Below are 14910 nucleotides of genomic sequence, written 5' to 3'. Positions count from 1 at the left end.
CAGAAAAACCAAGACAGAGATATCGAACCTGCCGTAGGATGGCCTCTTTATTTGCCAACTCATTTTCTAGCTTATCATTCATGTCATGTATGGAGGTAGATTCTCTCTGAGCACTGAGGTAACGCTTCTCAAGGGTCGTGATTCTTTCTTCCATATCTTCCTTCTGTGCCATGGCCTATAATTGAAATTAAAAAATCAAATCAGATTCTCAGATAGTTTAATGGATTGCCTTGCTATTTAAATAAAATAATAATGCATAAAAACTATTGTTTTCTTGAAGTAATCACTTATTTCTTTCTTTTCATGGAAGAAATGCAAGGCTTCATGTGAATTTTCCCAACTTATCTGTCAGAATTCTTCTTACATCTTGGGTTAACCAAAAGCTTTCTGCTCTCTGAGAATGCCATGGAATACATTTTGAAACTGTCTACTGTAGAAGGGGCCCTCTTAGAAAAGAAATGGCAGATAAATTAGCTCAGTAGAAGTAAGTACAATTATGGGTAGAGTTGCAAACCATATGATTGTTAAAATGGTGACTACAGTTCCAAATTGCAAAGGAGTCTTCAAATAAGGGATAACAACTACAATTAGTATTTTTACCCTCACTCATAATGAAGAGTTAAAAGAGAAGGCCAAAAATAAACAGTATATTTGAGTCACATTCACATTGAATTTACCAAATGACTTGGAAACTTAACCACTTTTATAATATACATTTCGGTTAAATAAGAGCTTAGAGAACTTAATGAATACATAACTATAGGAAAAATATCAACTGTCAGTGCAAATGGAGAAAATCATGACATTGATAATATTTTAAAGAGTAAATTTTTAAAGAATCTAATTTATAGATAATAATACAGAGATGGCTTTACCTTACTAACAGCTTAAATGGAAATTTGTTGGTAGGTAGAAAACCTTCTTTATTGAGAAGTTGGGAAAAGCCAACTGCACAAGTGAACCTCATTGGCCTGGTATAGTTTCCTGAGAATGTGGAAAGTTCCTTTGCATAAGGAGCCTGGAATTGAAGGGATGGTGGTAATTTCTATATATTACTATTCAGATTTATTTGATCACTCATTTGTAATCAGTTCCTTTATCACTTTCCTCCAGGGACCAGAGCCAGTCCTGTCACACTTACAAAGCAGATAATCTCTATTTCAACTTCTAAAAAGAAATAGAAGCCCTTAAATGGACGGCCTCTCCCTTATCATCATCTGGAAATTTAACTGCATGTGCACAAATCCTTAACTTCTAGCTTTAAATTTAGAGCAAATGTTCCACCTTCTCTCAAAGATTAATCAGTATCTGTGCTTTTTCTTCTTTAGGGACCTTGATCACTGTTTTCACCTGAATTGTCAAGCTAATAGTAGAGGTAAATCTCACAACAACAGCTGAAACAGTGAAACAGGCTTACAAAGAAACTGGTACAGATCAGAGCAGAAAGGCAAAGGAAAGCAGGATGGTTCTAAGAAAATAAAAACAAGAATGATAAATTATTTTTAGTTTGATCATTGACCATAATTGAATTGAAAGAAATTTTACCAAACTTTTGGAAAGTCTGGGAAGATTAACCATAATTTAAAATATAAATAAGCAAATTAATATATCAGGTAATTAAAGAAATCCTAGAGACACAAAGTTGTACAACAAGAGGAAATATTACCGTAGAAAACTATACTTGGACCAATTGTGAAAATTACTCATATGGTCATAATTGTGCTAACACTGAATGTGATTTTGAGATAACTATAATGGAAGGATGGTAGAAGAAAAAGTAAAGGAAAGAGTAAGACAGCTGGAGTCCTCATCTAACATAATAGTAAGACTTAGATTAGGTTGAAATAAGAGAGATAATACCAGAAGTAATGGCTAAAAGGGTTGAAATTAAGAATATCAAGGAAATGGGATGGAAACTTGAGGTGAGAGGTGTGAGGGGCTGTGTGTGTGTGTGTTTGTGTTTATATGTATACCTTCTTAACATTATTTGACTTTGAAAAATTGTGTATATAAAAATTAAAGTTAATTAAAAAGTAATATATCTACCATGGAACTCAGCATGTTGTTCCCAGTCCTTCTGCCTACCCACAAATCTGCCCTCCCTCTTGTATTTTTTGACTGAAGGACACCACTCTCTGCAGAAGTTTGGGATTTTTCTTGAAAATTCTTTTACCTTTACTCCCAATTAATAACCTAACCTGTCATCTTGCCATCGGTCTTTTTATCTCCTTACTTATTCTCCACCCTGCTGTCCAAGAGATAATTCTAAATGATGGTCTGATTATATTGCTTCTTGGCTTAAATACTTTTATTTCTTCCCCTCCATCTTCAGTGTAAAATCAGAGATACAAAGCCTGGGCTTTGTAAAGACTAAGAACCTCACACTTCCCTACTTAGGGGTACTGGGGTGAAAGTGTCCCCCCAGAATTCATGTCCGCCTTGACCTGTGAATGTGATCTTATGTGCAAATAAGATTTTGTAGATATAATCAAGTTAAGATGAGTTACACAGGATTAGAGTGGCCCTAAATCCAATGACTGGTGTTTTTATCAAGAGAAGGAGATCTGGGGACACAGATACATACAGGAGAGGAGAAGGGAGGCAGAGACTGGAGTTAAATTGCCACTGGCCAAGAATGCCAATGATTGCCAGCAGTCACCGGAAACTATAAAGGGCAAGGAAGGACTGGTCACTAGAGCCTTCAGAGAGAATATGACCCTGTTGAAACTCTGATTTCAGATTTAGCCTCCAGAACTGTGAGAGAATAAATTACAGATGTTTTAAGCCATCCAGTTTGTGGTAATTTGTTATGGCAGCCCTACGTACACTAATACACTCTGTGACTTCATTTCCAACAGGAATGAATTTTGGTCACCATCTTTGTCTAGGCCAATCCTATTGACTTTCAAGACCCAGTTAAAGCTTACTTGGTTAATCATTACTCTGTTAAATATATCAAAAAATGCTCAACATCACTATGCCTCAGAGAAATGCAAATCAAAACCACATTGAGATATCGCTCACCCCAGTTAGACTGGCTATTATCAAAAAGACAGAGAATAACAAATGCCAGCGAGGATGTGGAGAAAGGGGAATCCTCCTACATTGTTGGTGGGACTGTAAATTAGTGCAGCCATTGTGGAAAACAGTGTGCAGGTTTCTCAAACAACTGCAGATAGAACTGCCATATGATCCAGCAACCCCACTGCTGGGTATATACCCAGAGGAATGGAAATCATCATGTCAAATGGATATGATACCTGCACTCCTTTACTGCAGCTCTATTTACAACAGCCAAGATGTGGAACTAACCTAAATGTGCATTGATGGACAACTGGATAAGGAAAATGTGGTTTTTATACATACACAATGGAATACCACTCAGCCATACAAAAGAATAAAATTGTGTTATTGGCAGCAACATGGATGATCTTGAAGAAAATTGTAAGCAAGCCAGGCAAAGAAAGAGAAATACCACATGTCCTCACTTATAAGTGGGAGCTAATAAATAAATAAATAAAACAAAGAAAGACAGAAAGAAAGAAAAAGAAAACAGAAACAACAATCACAATAATACATTGAACTTTCAAAAGGAGAGAACAGAACTATGGTTATTAGAGGTGGGAAAGGGGAAGGGAAAGGGTGATAGTGTGAAATTGGTTAAGGGTCACAAAGAATGATTATGTTTTTTAAAGTTGACTATACTAATTATTCTGATTCGGTCATCACAGATTGTACACAGGTATTAATATTCAACATTATACCTCACAAATATGTATAACCAATTGTGTTTCAATTAAGAAAATATTAAAAAGTTGTGATGAATAAAAAATAAAAAATTAAATAAATCCATCAATCTGGCAAAAATTATCCAGATGAATATTTTTAACACTTTATATACACACCCCTTTAGACATCCCAAACAATACCTACTATTTGGAAAGCTTTTTAGTTTAAATTTTGCCTTTTTCCATTTTATAGTTGTTTCTTTAGCTCAGTAAGCATAGAACCTTAGAGGACCACTTCAGAGTGCCTAGTATTGTTACTATTCCATTCTCTGTTTATTTTAATACAGAACTCTGGGACTATTACATGAATTTTGTATCCTAAAGAGAAAATTCTGAATGTAGCCTGCATATAGAAACTCTGTACTAAATTCTAACAGTGATAAATTCAGTAAAAGGCATACACATGTTTGTCATGAGCACATGAGCTCATGTATTACATACATGCTCCAAATCTGAGTTTTTGATACTTATTAACTTTGTTATTATAGGTAAATGTTGCTTACCTCTTCTACCCCTCAACTTCTTCAATTTGTTGTTGTTGTTCTTGTTGTTGGGTTGGGATTCTAAAACCTACCACATAATGTTGTTAGGAATTGGTTGATATAATATTTTGAGTGCTTTGTATAATGCCGCATGCAGAATACATACACAATAAATAACAAATGCTTTTTTATTATTAATTACTATTACATCTACAATTGGCTGATCTCACTCTGTGGCATACATTACTTGCAGGACTCATTATATGCAGCTTTGGTACTGTAGTTTTGATTCAGTGATTCATGCAGAAGATTCAATTTTTAACTGCAAGCTGTGTTGCCAAAAATAATCCTTGAATTTACAAGTCACAGAAATAGTTTTCCCTCTGTGTTATTTGGAAATTCTAAAAAAGGAAGCTTTTTCTAAAAGCTTTTTCTAAAATTGCTACCTAAAAATGAGGGAAAAAAAGTATAAAGATTCAATGATTTCTTAACCAGGTTTATAAGTAAATTGGATTTTATTACATCAAATAAATATAACTCTATTTTAACTTAGATCTAGTAAAGTGAAAAATATAACTCCAAGTTTCAGATAATAGAAAAGACAAAATTGATATGTTTTCATTCATTTAATCACTTGGCTAACTTTTGAAGAGATTTTAGTAGAAGTTGGAAAAAATAAGCTGGTTTTATTATTAAAACAAAATATTTCATTGATGGTGAGAGATGATGAAATCTTTCTGATGAAACTCTTCTAAAAATATAACAACATGGAAAATGCAGGGCTGATAAGAATAGTTACATTTTGAAAGAATTCCATGTGAAAGGAGAATACCTTATCCATTAGGTTCCTAATAAAAGAACACCTGACATCAGATGATTGACATTTTCCATCTGACTGGACATTTTGTCATCTACATCTAAGAACTCTTAGTATCAAGGAGTTATTTTAAAATGGGCAGTCAGGGCTGAGCCTGTGGCGCACTCGGGAGAGTGCGGCGCTGGGAGCGCAGCGACGCTCCCGCTGCGGGTTCGGATCCTATATGGGAATGGCCGGTGCACTCACTGGCTGAGTGCCGGTCACGAAAAAGACAAAAAAAAAAAAAAAAAAAAAAAGGGCAGTCAGAAAGGAGGAGCTCCAGATACTTTAAGAAACACTGGATTAGGTTATGTATGAATAGAGAAGGTGAGTGCTAAAATGAAAGAAAAACAGTTAGATTTCTAGAACCATGAGAATGAAGAAGTATAGAATGATGAAAAAAATCAAGAAATGGACCTAGCGATTTAATAGCCAGAAATCCTAATGATTCCATAACAGTGATACAGAAGAGGGATTAAATTTCATTTACTTTAAATGTTTTCTGAGTTTGGGTTAGGGGGAGGAGTAAAGAGATGTATCCATGAACTATTAATTCACATAAGGTTGTGTCATTATCTTTGCTACAGTGGAGCAATCTACCACTTCATGGATCATTTATCTTTTCTGAGACAATGGGCATTATTTTAGTACATATTCTAATCTCATCCATGCCTTTTGATGTTTACTTACTGTAAATACCTATAAACATCCATTCTTTCAACAAAGATTTTTTTGAGTGCCTAGTATAAGTGATTAGACATAGCAGTGAACAAACAAACAAACAAACAAACAAACTAAAAAACACAAAGCAAAAAGCCCAGCCCTTATGGATCTTTATATACAATTGGGAAGGGAGACATATACAAGTAAATCAATAAAATATATATTGTGTCTGATTAGCATAAATTGCTATGGAATAAATAAATTAAAGAAGAGCAAGAGTGTATATGTGTAAACAGGAAGGTCAGGGAATGCTTCACTGAGAAAATAACATTTAAGCAAAAGGCAAAGGGAAAAGAAAATGCAGCAAAATAGGTACAGCTTGCTTAAGAGCCCACCTAAACTGAGTAGAGTGAGATAGGATGAAAGAGTAGGAGATGAGCTCCAGAAGGTCAGGAGGGTAGGAGTAGAGATTGTACATGGTTTGTAGGATACTGAAAAGGCTTTGATGTTAGTGTAAGTAGCATAGTTAGCCATTAAAGAGTTTGAAGCAGAAAAGTGACATGAGCTGACTTATAGACAGGCTACTTAGGCTGCTGTGTTGAGTGTAATCTGAAGTAAGCCAAAGTAGAAGCAGAAAGAAAAATCAGGAGAGTATTGTAATACTCCAGTGAGAGAGAATGGTTGTGTGGAACAAGCAAGAACCATGAAGGCTGTGATAAGAGGTCACATTACGGGTATATTTTGAAGTTGGGGATAATTTGTTGAATCAAATGCAGTGTATGAGTGCAAAGAGGAGTAAGTACCAAGGACAGCTCCAAGATTTTTTGGCCTAAGCAACAATATTAATGGATGTGTAGGACTGTGAGAGAGTCTGGTTTGTTGGGGGAATATCAAGAAACAGTCCTGAAGATGCTAATTTTGAGATACTTCTTAGAAATTTAGATATAAGCATCTGGAAATCAGGAGAGAAGGACAAGCTGTAGATATAAATTATGAGTTGTAAGGCCATGGGTGGTTTTTGGAGCCATGAGACCTTACTCGGGAAGTGAAGGTAGCTTGAGAAGAGAATACACTTCAAGGTTGGGGAGGGAAAACAGAACCAGTAAATGAGCCTGAGAAGAGGGTAGCAAGTAAATACAGAGGACAATTAGGATAGTGTAGTGTACTGTGAGCCCAGTGAGAAAGTGATACAGGGTGGGAAGAGTGGTAAATGGATCAAGTGCTTCAAAGAACTAAGAATTGACCCCTGGATTCAGTAACATACAGGTCAATAATGACTTTTATATGAACAATTTTGATTGGACAGTGGGGCTACAAATGTAATAAAACAGACTCAAGAGAGAATGGGAGGAAAATAATCATGTACATAGAGTAGAGTCAATTCCATTAAAGAAGGATGTTCTTACTACAGTGTAGTAAGAGCCAGACATATAGAAAGAAAGTAAAAGAAAGAAAGAAAAAAGAAAGAAAGAACGGAAAAATATTAAATTGAACTTTCAGAAGCAGAGAGCAGAACTGTGGTTACTAGAGGTGAGAAAGAGGGAGCCAGAGGAGGGGTAGTGAGAGGTTGGTTAATGGACACATAACTGCGAGACAGGAAAAATAAGTTCTATGGGTGTACAGTTAAGCTATGCATCTATACTTCACAATATCTATACTGCACATTATCAAAGGGCTAGAAGAGAGGCTATTGAATGTCCTCATCACAAGGAAATGGTTAAGTTCTGGAATGATGAATATGCTAATTACCTTGAATTGATCATCATACATTGTATAAATTATTCATATTTAATTCTGTACCCTACAAATACATATAATTAACACATTTCAATAAAAAATAAAACAAAACAAAAAAAACCCAAAAGATATAAAAAAGATAAAAATGCATGACATTTACAGATTTCTGAAAATGGAAATGGAGAAAAATTGCAAAATAAAATTTCCACAGATGTAAATAATTTTCTTTTTAATTGTGAGAAAGTAAAAAAATTCTAAACTTTTACCTTAGTAGGTAAGATGATTAGGCAATGTTACAAATACAACATCTCCTTGTATCTTCTGTAGTAACTTTAAAGTACTCTCTTTTTAAAAATATAATAAAGCAATGTTAAGTCTAACAAGAACTGAGTATATAGGAAAAGAAAGCTTATATTATACATATGTATGTATACGTATATTCATACACATACATTCACATTCATAGACACAAACCAAAATAAGAGAGTGGACAATTTAAAGTATTGAGTATTTTCCATATGCTAAGAGTATAACAATTTATAATTCATACCCACCTCCAGGGTTATTTAAACTTGAAAGCTTAAATTTTAGAAAATTCATTAAAAGCTTCAGAAAGATTTTATCACATCTGAGACTTGATAATAAAAATTTCTTTTCATGCATATTTAAAGGGTTGATGAAGTAAACTATTTTGGCCTTTCTGAACAAGAATACTAACTAATATCGTGCATCCCAAATTATAGTTTTTTGAGAAAAAGGAAAGAGAATATGCCATTAGGGGAAATTATAAAAGGAGCATTTCAGACATAGCATTCAGGAAGTAAAGACTGAGAGTGTTATGAATCACTTACCTCCCTAATGTCCCTTTGATATTTAGTGTTCATTTCTTCTGTTTTAATGAGATCCTTTCTTGCTGTTTCTGCTTCCTGTTCTACCTCTCCCACTCTAGAAGAAAGGGCTGCTAAACGTTCTTTCATTTGGGCCATTTCATAGTTTTGTTTTTCAAGCAATTCTTGTAATTCGACTATTTGACTAGTTTCGTCAGTTGAGTCTATAGAACCATTGGACAAACGCTGCAGGAATAGAAAATGAAATGCCATTTAGGATTTTCTTTATATCTAAACTAAGATTCATGAACTCAAAAAAATGAAACAGATACAGCTTTCACACTGAGAAAAGAACTTCTGAAAAGAACTAGTTTTAGGAAAACTAAGTTTCTGAGAAAACTGTTGATTGACATTAAAAAAATATGAAGGTAGATCAGTAATTTTCAAACAGGTTCACAGATGCATTTGAACTGGAATATATTGTACATAAATTACATATATATATTAGCACAAAACATTGATGTATCCTAAGTATTAAATATGAGCTATTATCTTATCAAGCTTATGTATAATTTATTAATACACACTATTATATTGATATAATACAACATATTATTTTAAATTAATAGGTAAGGACACAGAAACTTTGTAATTTTTTTTGTTTTCATTGAAGATCCTTTGTGAATTTACAAGTTTTGTTTTCAATGACACTCAGAAAAAGAACTTAACTTTTTTCTAAAGAAGGTTATTCCTACCATGAATATGAAATAGCTGGAACAAATATACAGCATAGAAAAGTCTTAATTTCTATATTGCTACTGATGTAAAAATCATGTGTACACACAACCTACTGGAAAGAAGCTGAAAAGGGTTAAATATTTTGAGACTGCACATTCATCAGCTAAATATGTATCATACAATTAAAAAAAATCAAAAAAATATTTTGAGATGAATTTTTCTACTTTTCAAAAGGACTGCCTAGAAACCAGGGTGATTCATGTCTTCAGAAGAATGCTCCATAGGCTAATATCTAAAATCTATAGGAAACAAATAACTCAACAGCAAGAAAACAAATAAACAGATTAAGGTATAGGCAAAGACCCTGAGTAGACATTTCTCAAAAGAAGACATACAAATTGGCCAGCAAGTATATGAAAAATGCTCAAAATCACAAATCATCAGAAAATATAAATTAAAACCACAACAAGATATCATCTCACACCTGTTAGTATGGCTATTATAATAAAAGACAATAGATAATAAGTATTGGGGAGGAGGTGGAGAAAAGGGAGCCCTTACACACTGTTGGTGGAAATGTGAACAGCCATTGTGGAAAACAGTATAAGGTTTCTTAAAGAATTAAAAGTAGAACTACCATATGATCCAGCAATTACATTTCTGGGTATATAACCAAACAAATTGAAATCAGTACGTCAAAGACTGTCAAGTTCAATGCCACATTAACCACAATAGCCAATATATGAAATCAACCCAAGTGTTTATCAGTGGATAAATGGATTAAAAAAATGTAGTATGTGCATATATATATATACACACACACACACAAAGGTACAAAGTTCCAGTTAGACAAGAGGAATAAGTTTTAGCGACCTATTGCTTACCATGTGACTATAGTTAATAAATATGTATATTTCAAAATTGCAAAGAGTAGATTTTAAAAGTTCTCACCACAATAAATGGCTAAGTAGGTGAGGTGATGGGTATGTTAGCTTTATTTAATCATTACACATTATATACATATATCAAAACATCACATTGTACCCCGTAAATATATGCAATTATAATTTATCAATTAAAAGTTTTAAAAAAGAAGTATGTTCCACAGCCTAGCTGCATGGAGAGGTTTTGAGGTGTGGACAATGTAGCGATTTGGGAGAAATTACTAACAGGAAATGAGTACAGCCAAGTAGAAACAGGAAAGCATGAAGAAAAAGCTAAGAAAGTGCAGTCAGTTCTAATATAATGCTTCTTTAACAACATGAATGTGTTCTAACATGATAAATATATTAAAAAACAATTTGAACATAATGTACATTTTGTGTTCTCTTATGTGCAATTTTGTTCCTGAGAAGCACTGGCTAAACACAGGAAACTGCACCTAGCTGAACCAACCATGTAGGAATACATAAAATGCACACATGCACTTTCCTCAAATATGTAACATGGACCTCAGTTCCCTACATGTGTTATTTCACACATTCACAACTGTGTTACTACGTTCTGTTTGATTTCAGATACCCCTCCTTCTTCCACTTCATGATAAATGAAAGTCTTTAACTCTTCTAACACTTCCACAAGCAAATTTCAGGTCTTTTTTAGAGCAAAAAGCCATATTTGTCATAATACTTATGCACTTCTTAACCATTTAACATGTAAAACTGTGCTACCATTTTTATTATGGTTTTTTTGTTATGAATATTCATGAGATATAAAGCTGATTGTCCCCCCTCATGTCCTAGATGCAAAGGCCAGATCCATACTGGCAGCATGCCCATTACCACAGATTGCAATTGTACCGTGTGTCCCCCACCCAATTACCCGCAAGCTCCCTCTCCCTCACCTTTCCACCCACTCCACTTTGTACCCCTAGGTATGTTCTCTCCCTCTGCAAGTCCAACACACCACTATGGTCTTTCTTTCCTGCCTTCTTTCTCTCTTAGCTCCCACTTACGAGTGAGTACATGTGGTATTTATCCCTCTGTGCTTTGCTTATTTCACTCAACATAAGTTTCTCCAAGCTCATCCATGTTGTCGCAAATGTTAGAATTTCATTCTTTTTTATGGTAGAGTAGTATTACATGGTGTATATATACTACAGTTTCTTTATCCAATCATCCATCAATGGAGATTTAGGTTGGTTCCATATCTTGGCTATTGTAAACAGAGCTGCAGTGAACGTGGCAGTGCAGGTATCTCTTTAACATGATTTCCATTCCTCTGGGTATATATCCAGAAGTGGGATTGCTGGATTGTATGGAAGATCTAAGATCAGAGCAGAACTAAATGAAATAGAAACCCAAAGCAATAGAAATGATTAATGAAACAAAAAGTTGTTTTTTCAAGAAGATAAATAAAATAGACAAACCATTAGCTAGATTAACTAAAAAAAGAAGACCCAAATAACAAAAGTCAGAAACGAAAAGGGAGACATTACAACTGATACCACAGAAATACAAAGAATCATTAGAGACTATTATAAACAACTGTATGACAACAAATATGAAAACCTGGAAAATATGGATAAGTTTCTAGACACACACAAACTACCTAGACTGAACCAAGAAGAGAGAGAAAACCTGAACAGACCATAACAAGCATCAAGATTGAAGCGGTAATCAGCAATCTTCCAACAAAGAAAAGTCCAGGTCCGGATGGCTTTACAGCTGAATTCTATCAAACTTTAAAGAGGTATTAATACCAATTCTCCTCAAACTAATCAAAAAAATTGAAACAGAAGCTCCTCTCCCAAACTCATTCTATGAAGCCAATATAACTCTGATACCAAAACCACATAAAGACACAACAAAAAGAAAATTACAAGCCAATATCCTTGATGAACATAGATGCAAAAATTTTCAACAAAATATTAGGAATCAGACTACAGCAACACATCAAAAAAATTATACAGCATGATCAAGTGGGATTTATCCCAGGGATGCAAGTATGCTTCAACATAGGAAAGTCAATTAATGTGATACATCACATCAACAAACTTAAGGACAAAGGTCATATGATTATCTCAATAGATGCTGAAAAAGCATTTGACAAAATTCAACATCCCTTCATGATAAAGACGCTCAACAAATTAGGTATAGAAGGAAAGTATCTCAACACAATAAAAGCCATCTGTGACAAGCCCACCACCAGTATCATTCTGAATGGGGAAGAACTGAAGGCTTTTCCCTCAGTTTTTGATCTCCCTCTCTCTCTCTTTTCTAAGAACAAAAACCATATGATTATTTCCACAGATACAGAAAAAGCATTTGGCAAAATTCAACATCTTTTTCATGGTAAAAACTCTCAACAAATTAGGTCTAGAAAAATGTACCTCAACACAATATAGGCCACATATGACAAACCCACAGCTTACATCATACAAAATGGTGAAAAGTTTAAAGCTTTTCCTCTGAGATCTGAAACAAGACAAGGATGCCCACTCTCACCAGTTCTATTCAACATTTCATTGACTTATTTTTGCACCACTGGCTATATATTTTCAAATAGCCTGTGATTCTTCTGCTTCATCTATTCTGCTGTTGATGCTCTATTGCTTTTTTCATGGGATTCACAGTATTTTTCTGCTGCAGGGTTTCTGAATTTTTTAATACAACATTGATAAAGCTTTTAGTGTTGTGCCACAAACTCCATTTCCTCCATTAGCCCTGTGTTTTTTATTGTGCAGTTTTGCATAATTCATGATCTTTAGGAGCCAAATGCTACATAGAGCAGAATTGACTGTTGGAGAAAGGGGGAAGAACAGAAAGCATCATAAAAGCAGTGGGAACAATAAGACACAGAGAAAGGGAAAGCAGACAAATGGCAAAAATCATCGATGAGTCTAATAACCTAACACAAAGTGAGAACACGGAAAAATCAAAACTAAAAGTGCAGAGAAACTTAATGTTTTATTCAGCTGACTAGAAGAATTTCTCAATGTGAGGAGGTAGACGTTCTAGTAAATCTAAACTTGCCTAGTTACTTGTAGATTGTGCACAGAGGTCAAAGGTATTTGAAATTATGACAAAAACTGCAAAGCCATATTTTAGTTATTTCAAATTTGGACATAACTGACTGGCAACTGGTTCCAGCCTTCTTCCCTAATTCAGTTTCCAGTTGCAATTATAACAATTGTAAACTAGCCTTTCTCAGTTCAGTGTACAGACAGTTGTATACTCTAAAAGTTCACAGTTCCCTTCCTCTATAAGAGCACTTCCTAAAGACATGCTCAGCTTTGACCCCTCAGCAAGCAACACTCCCTTCAGCGAGGGTAATAGAGACTGTGGACAGTAACGTGGCCAGCTGACCGCAGCAATCACTTCAACATTCCTACATATTTATAACTTTGCTTACCTCTTTTATTAGACAGAATTCCATACCCACAATACAACAATTCCTTGATTAGATAGTCAATAATAGGTCCAAAAGATTGGGTTTGTAGATCCACCTTGTATCTTAAGAGATAATTTAGTATCCAACAGGACTCCTTGTGAATAACACTTACATGCTGTAACTAATAATAGGAGAAAAGCCTCTGTATTCTTGGGATAAACAGAAATGATTGTTGGTATAATTATATAGTGAAAAAGAACTAACTACTTTTATCTTCAGTAACATGAATGAATTTCAAAAACATGCTGAAAAAAAAGCTAGATGCAAAAGAGTACATACTGTGTGATCCCATTTATATGAAATTCTAGGAAAGATTCTATAGATTCTAATCTATAGTGGCAGGAAAGCAAATTGGTTGTCACCCTGGCCTAGGGAGTGGGGAGTGAAATTGACCGAAAAGGGGCATGAGGGCACTTTTAAGGGTGATGAGAATGTTCTCTCCCTCGATTGGGGTAATGCTTACACAGGCATATATATTTATCAGAGTTCATGGAATTGTAAACTTAAAATTGTATGTAACTTATATGTTAAAGTTGCTGTTTTATAAAACTACAAAAATCACCAAGAACACGTATGTTTGAAACATATTTTTTATAACTGAAAAATTACATTTAGGATTCTAGAGCCCTAAAGAAATTTGGAGAAACTGAGACTCAAGTAATCGCATAGAGCTGATCTGAATTAAAATGAAGAACTTTGAATTCCCTGTTCATTTTATCAAGCACTTACCATATTGCCTCTAATCAGCACATATAAACCAATAGGATAAAATTATACATGCTTTACAGTATAGACAAGTATCAAACATATATAATAAATGTATATGATATACATGATGGTTGTATTTATATATACACACAGATACAAATATACATAATCTATACACACACCACATATATGTATTTGACAAAAAAAATGTTTCTTCAGTGCAACTTAATCTTAATTTTCTAATTAGAAAAATGAATATTCCAATTTTATGCACTTGAGGTCCATTAAAATCTTGTTTAAAAATTACATATTTTTTATTGGTAAGAGAAACTTAACTAAATATAAACAGTAATCAGGCAACTAAAATAAAACACTTTTAAAATGTTAATCTCTTTAATTCTTTTAGGCAGCATATGTGCATTTCATAGTTTTTATGCTACTTTGGAGTGTGTGACTATGGGAACATTTTCAAACTCTCACTTTTTTTTTCTGAAGTGTTTATGAATGTTTTCTGTTTAAAAAATGTGTAATATTTTATCTATTAAAATAACTTGAAATATATTTTATGCAGAGCTTAATAAATGCTTTAATAATTTCAGAGTAGAAAGGTCATATTAAAACTGTGATCTATATTTTAGAAAAATATCTTGTTTTGTTTCAAATTATTGCTATCTTGGCTTACCTTTAAAATAATTTGTGGCATTTTAATTTAAATAACA

The 14910-nt window shown here is 33.9% G+C and overlaps 1 protein-coding gene across 8 annotated transcripts in view; it reads right to left on the bottom strand.

Moving 5' to 3' along the window:
* The window catches only part of PPFIA2 (PTPRF interacting protein alpha 2), a 488437-nt gene that overhangs the window by 108651 nt on the left and 364876 nt on the right, over positions 1–14910 (bottom strand). For all 8 annotated transcript variants that reach the window (XM_063075430.1, XM_063075426.1, XM_063075422.1 and 5 more), the window contains 2 exons: positions 8378–8599; positions 29–175 (listed from right to left, as the gene is read on the bottom strand). In XM_063075430.1, the coding sequence (XP_062931500.1) occupies positions 29–175; positions 8378–8599 (369 nt within the window). The remainder of the gene's footprint in view (positions 1–28; positions 176–8377; positions 8600–14910) is intronic.

Source organism: Cynocephalus volans, chromosome 12 (assembly GCF_027409185.1).
Source record: "Cynocephalus volans isolate mCynVol1 chromosome 12, mCynVol1.pri, whole genome shotgun sequence".
Lineage (NCBI taxonomy): Eukaryota > Metazoa > Chordata > Mammalia > Dermoptera > Cynocephalidae > Cynocephalus > Cynocephalus volans.
The sequence above is the reverse complement of the archived record's forward strand: the minus strand, read 5'-3'. Positions and strand labels throughout refer to the sequence as shown.